At 37.6% G+C, this 5,875-nt stretch overlaps 1 protein-coding gene across 2 annotated transcripts in view; it reads left to right on the forward strand.

The window, feature by feature from the left end:
* Positions 1-513: 513 nt before the first annotated feature.
* The window catches only part of LOC107091958 (proteoglycan 4-like), a 14,581-nt gene continuing 9,219 nt past the window's right edge, over positions 514-5,875 (forward strand). The window contains exons 1-8 of one of the 2 annotated variants that reach the window (XM_015386202.1): positions 514-589; positions 687-765; positions 1,087-1,203; positions 3,847-3,969; positions 4,256-4,327; positions 4,443-4,490; positions 4,931-4,993; positions 5,073-5,303. In XM_015386202.1, the coding sequence (XP_015241688.1) occupies positions 699-765; positions 1,087-1,203; positions 3,847-3,969; positions 4,256-4,327; positions 4,443-4,490; positions 4,931-4,993; positions 5,073-5,303 (721 nt within the window). In that variant the 5' untranslated portion in view covers positions 514-589; positions 687-698. The remainder of the gene's footprint in view (positions 590-686; positions 766-1,086; positions 1,204-3,846; positions 3,970-4,255; positions 4,328-4,442; positions 4,491-4,930; positions 4,994-5,072; positions 5,304-5,875) is intronic. The other variant, XM_015386203.1, reaches the window with a different exon arrangement.

The following is a 5,875-nucleotide window of genomic DNA, read 5'->3' on the forward strand; positions in this document are numbered from 1 at the left end:
TCTAAACATGAATAAAATAACACTTTTGTTCATCTCCCTACATCTATATACATGTTAAGATATCATCAATAACCTGAAACATGTTTTTTTTTTCTATTGCAACATACAAATCATCCAAAAGTCAGAATACAAGTTGGGAAAAAAAAATATTTAATTTATGAAACTCCATAAAAAAGTGTCTTCAGATTGATCTAAATGTGTAAGAAATATTTGAGTATAAGGTTTAAAGAGGAACAGAACAATTAAGAAGGTTATGACTAATGAATTCGATGGACTCTAACCTAAAAGGTCTGGCAGGATGTCCTCTGACTTTTGACTGAACAACAAACCCCAGCCTCTGCTTTTTCCTCTCCTCTGCTTAGAGTGTGTGAAGTCAGCCGTCTGTCTGGCACAGGAGTGTGTTGATGTGCTTCCAGGTGTTTGTGGTAAATCCTAATGTCTGGACAGCAGGACTTCGCCACACCCTGTGAGATCATAGGTTTTTGTAATTAGCACGGATCCACCAATTACCAGGCTGCCTCTCTTTCTCCCTGTCAGCTCTTTAAAAGGAGTCAGAGCCACAGATTCTACAGAGAGCAGCTCAGGAAAGGTAAGTTCACGCTCTGTTTGGAGTAGTTTGTATTTTCTGTATAAAAATTATTTAAAAGAAGGCTGTTTCATCTTTATTTCCATATTCTCTATTCCAGATTTCCTTCATAATGTCTTCCAAAATACTTTGCCTTGTGACTTTGCTGGCTTATACTCTAAAATTGACCTTCACTCAGGGTAAGTAAAGTTTTATTTTCATTTCATATTTAAATCAAAACCCCTACTTTAATCCTTTTCTTTTCAAATACGAGTCTATACAAAAAATATATATATTCTAAAAATGCTTTTTACATATATGTAAACTGTCTTACTTGTACTCATCATTGTTTGCTTTAGTAAAGATTATTAACCCGAGGGGGAACCTGTGCACATTTGTTTGTGTCACTGGGCTCCAGAAATCAATCTCTGGCAGCGTTGTGGGGGCCGGGCCCCTGGAGGAACACAACAGCAGTGTAAACAGTATCTCCTTTTTGAACTCTAAAGTTTTTTTCCCTACAGAGAGCTGCAGAGGACGATGTGGTGCTGAGTACTACAGGGGCCACATGTGCCAGTGTGACTACAGCTGCCTGTCCTATGGAGAATGCTGCAGCGACTATGAATCCCAGTGCACCTCAAGTAAGATTTTACACGATGACCTTTTGTATGTCTTGGAACCAGTTCAGTTTATTTGTAGCAGACAAATATAAATGTGCTAGAAGAGGAGGGGAGGACACGCAGCAAAGGGCCCCAGGGTCAGGACTCGAACCCTAAACCTCTATGTTGAAGACAAGCCTCTATGATCATAGGCTTCACCTCTGCCATGCTCAACCACAATTTCAAAATAATTTGGTGTCTTAGAGCAGGAGCTCCCAAACAGAAACAGATTGGACATCCCTATAAATAAATATAATTACTTGAAATAATTATATTCACATTTAGATTAATGTTATTTTTAGATTACATTTAATTAATGTCCTATTCTATGATGTAAAATACACATTTGAAAGTGTCAACTAACTATTTAGTGGTGATTTCTTTTTAAATGAAAGGTATATTGATGTTTGAATCATATATTAGATTAATAAATGACTAAAAGTTAGCTACTTCTTTCATGTTCTATTTATTTATTTCATGGGACATTGACATTTAAATAATTTATGACAGGTTTTGTCGTTTCGTGACCCCCACTTTGAAAACGCCTGTCTTAGAGAGACTGATTCAAAAGACTGCCTAGCAACAGGGATCTGAAATTTTATATTTTGTATTTTGCAAAATATTAAGCAGGGGTGGGGTGATAGATCACGACAGATAAAATATTATTCTGTCAAATAAAAAAGAACTGCTATAAATATATTACAGAAGTTATATATGGGTAGTATTTATGCACAACCAGATATTTCCATACACAATAAATTACAAAAAAGTTTTATTCTCAGTATTTAACCTTAAATAAAACTAAGCATCTCTTATTTAATTCCTGTCATGATTGACAACAGAAACAATTCTGCCTAAAAAAAAAAATCAACTTTAATAAATCAAGAACAGCTCCACAACTATCAGGTCTAAATGTAGAGCTGACAGAAGGCATCAGAAAACTAATAACTGCTTAGGGCCCAGCACAACTTGGGGGCCCCAAAACTACAATTAATTATTTTGTTTGTTTTTTTTTTGCATAAGGAATATTTGATTGTATAAATAAAGTAAAAATGCATAATTTCATGATATGTTTTATTTTCTTACATTAAAATATTCTTAAGCAGGCAGACATCATTACTTCATTAAATTACATAGAAAAACAACAACATATAGGTTTTGGGGCCAGATTGACATACAGACAGGGGAAGATCGCTGTAAACTTCTGAGACACAAGTTATCTTTGGAGAACAAAGCTTAGCTTGATATTTTATTGTTTATTCCTTTTAATCATGTAAGCTTTCATATAAATTCTTTCTTTATTCATCAAAGCTATTTTATTTCTTTTTACACAGTCTTTTATTTTTGAACATTCCTGTAGCATATGGAGAGAAAAAGTATAAACCACATGATGCGTTCACCCCAATTAAGCTACATACCAGATTATTTTATTACCTTAAGTGACTCTCAAATGAGGAGACTGCAAACAGCACTACCACAGGTGCACTGAGTGTATAGTAGGTATGTGGCTAATCTGATAATTGGATTGTTAATTACAGGAACATACATTATTGGCAAAAATAGGGGCCCCAGATATCTAATGTTGCTTGGGGCCCCAGAGAGGCCAGAGTATTTATCAGTATCAGTATGTATTTATCAGTATAGCTATAGCATATGTTGACTGAATCAGTGAAAACATATGTTATCCATCGTGGTTTTATTGTGTCATTAGTGGAGGGAAGGCGGATCTGTCGTTTTGGCAAAATTCAGCCAGATGTGCCTAAATTGTGCTTCATAAAATGGAATCTGGTCAAATAAAAGTTCTGATTTCCCCTGCAGGACTCCTGCCCATGAGCCTTTGGTCAGAACACACAACAGAGCGTAAAGCACAGAGGTTATAGCAGTGAATACTTTTATAACCTGCATTAGGCATGGGCATTACAACTGAAAACTGCTGAAAAAGACTAAGTATTGGTTGTTGATGCTATGACTGCCTAGTTTCCAGGCACAGCAGCCATGAGGGGCGGAGCAACAATGTTTCTATGTCCTGAAGCCTTTTTTTGGGAGATTGCATATTCTGTGTTTAAGTTTCTGTCAAACAAGAAATATTTTTGAAAAAACAACATTAGTGGGGGGTTTTAAAAGTATAAAAGACTCCCACTTCAAAGTTTGTTTTTTGTAAAGGACAATAATGGAAGGGGAAAGTGGGCGTCTTCCTGTCCTTGGCTCGGCACCGGGCCCATATTAAGTTAGATAAGTTTCTGTAGCATTTGGTGGACTTTAACTGTGTAAATTGTGTCAAATGTTCTGGGTCTCCTTTCTACAACTTTCCACATTATCAACCGAATTGGGTCTATTTGGTTGCTTTGCTCAGGCAGATCTTTTCACCTCTATTTCTAAAATACTGAAATCAGAGCATTGCTTTAGCCAGTCCAAAATATTGACTTGGTTGTCCTCAATAAGCCTCTTTGTGTGCAGACATGCTCAGCATAATGGTTCTGGCATCTCAAGATGCTGCAACATTTCTGCTTTAAATGACTCCTAACTGCAGTAAAGTGTCTCAATTTTAGTGCTCAGTCAATGCATTTCAGTTGAACTGTGCAGAAGTGTTGTGTTTTAAGCTTCAGGGCTTTATTTGTGTCACAGAACACTCCTGCAAGGGCCGTTGTGGAGAAAACTTCAAGAGAGGTCGGCGGTGCACCTGCGACTCTGATTGCTTCAAGTTTGGCCAGTGTTGTCCAGATTATAAGGCCCACTGCGAAGCGGATGGTAAGCCTTGAAAAGCAAATAAACGAGTAATGATTGTGATTTTATTTTCTGCATGTGGAACACTTTATTCAGACTTTTACAGAATTCCCAAAAGAAACTACAAAGACTGTAAAATCTAAAACTGTATCCAACAAACATTTTTGATGAAATTCAAACCTGATAATGAATCCGGCTGCATGTGCACCAGCAGCATGCTCAGAAGCATGGACAGCATCATCTTAAAATGCATGCAGTTAACCTGCACTGATGCATTTGATGGTATTTTCTGTATTGATAATTACTGCAGAAAAGAGGGGAGCAGCAACAGGACCAATGAAGAGTAATTCATGTGATAATGTACACAATAACAATCCCAAAGGTATTTTCTTTATTGCTTAAAGGTTTGTAATATTTTGAGCCTTAAAGGTAAAAAATAAGCAAAATCCAAAAGAAATTAATAATTAAGTAATATTTACACATGAATATTCTCACAGAATCAACTCTGACGGACGACCCTTCATTGGGCGAAGGAAACAATGCAGGTGAGAACTGATTTATTTATAGATTTTTATTTTTGTTTTAAATGCTGCACTGAAAGCCTCACTCAAACCATTCTAAGCTAAGGTCAGGAGTTTCACATTGCCAGTTTTATGTGGAAAGAAAGCTGGAAGATGTGTACCGATCGTTGATTAAAGCTCTGCCATCACTGACCAGAGAAGCCAAAGGAAAAACAAAGAGGCAGTGTTGTTATGAGGAGGAGGAGGAGAGCTGGACTCGGGTCACATAAAAGAACGAAGCTACAGGAAAAACGATTACATAACACGTTCCCGCCCTTTCATCTAATTGTATGGAGGATTTTTATACTTAGAAATGGAAAATCTTGGCATTTTCAGTTAACTTTGATAGAATAGAATATATATTAACAGTAAAATCTACAAATATTTACATTTATTCTTTCTCTGTTTTTCCTAATTATCTGCAGATGACAACTCATTTACTCCAGACAGTTCAGCAACACCGTACCCACTGAATGATCTAAGTGATGGTGAGCAGAGGAATCTCTAGGTAAAGAGTTTAGCAAACAGCTTTTCTTGACATTAAAAACCTAAATCTTTCTGTGGCAGATATTTTTGGTGAGATCTTTCCGCTTGATGACCCTTCCACTAATGGAGATGGAGATCCGGAAGCGTCTCCAGGCCCAGAGATCATCAGTGGTGATGGATCAAATCCGGCTGAACCTCTGGATAAAATCCCAACAGAAGCAACTCTGGTTACAGGCGATCCGGCGTTCAGTACGGAGACACCTGAGGTGTCTCCTGCAGATCTCATTTTTACTCCAGCAACTCCAAGCAAAGGTGTGTGATGTTCAGTTTTCTATCATCATCTGGAATGGGTTACATACTTTTATTACCAACCATGCTAAAGGTATTAAAAAACTACAAAAAAAGATAATGGAAGGAAACCAGACCCGCAGCATCCCAGTCCCTACACTCTAGATAACAATGGGCATAAGGTGAATTTAAAGGTCCTATTTTATTCTTTTTTAAGCCTCTCACAGTCATCTATGAAGAAAGAAGTCAAATAAAACCTGTACAAATTTTCCTCAATTCGCTTTGAAGGAAAGCATCTTTCAGTCACCTCTCCCATTTCATGACGTTGCTGTACTGAACCCCGTCTGAAGGCTAAACAAAGTCACAGACCTTTCAAAGATAAAATTGATTTGACCTGTAATCATCTCACTCTGCCTCACAACACCCCTTCCTTATCAGAGAAAATGGGGGTTTGTTTACAGTGCAGGCGCAGCGCGGTTAAGGAAGGCGCTTCCTGAAGGGGGCACTCTTTCAGAGATGCTCTCCAACCGCTCCTTTCTATAGGACAGAACTCATGAGGACTAGCAGAGAAGCAGGAGAAATGCTGCTTTGTGCCG

The sequence above is a fragment of the Cyprinodon variegatus genome, unplaced genomic scaffold, assembly GCF_000732505.1.
Source record: "Cyprinodon variegatus isolate N-32 unplaced genomic scaffold, C_variegatus-1.0 Scaffold359, whole genome shotgun sequence".
Taxonomy (NCBI): domain Eukaryota; kingdom Metazoa; phylum Chordata; class Actinopteri; order Cyprinodontiformes; family Cyprinodontidae; genus Cyprinodon; species Cyprinodon variegatus.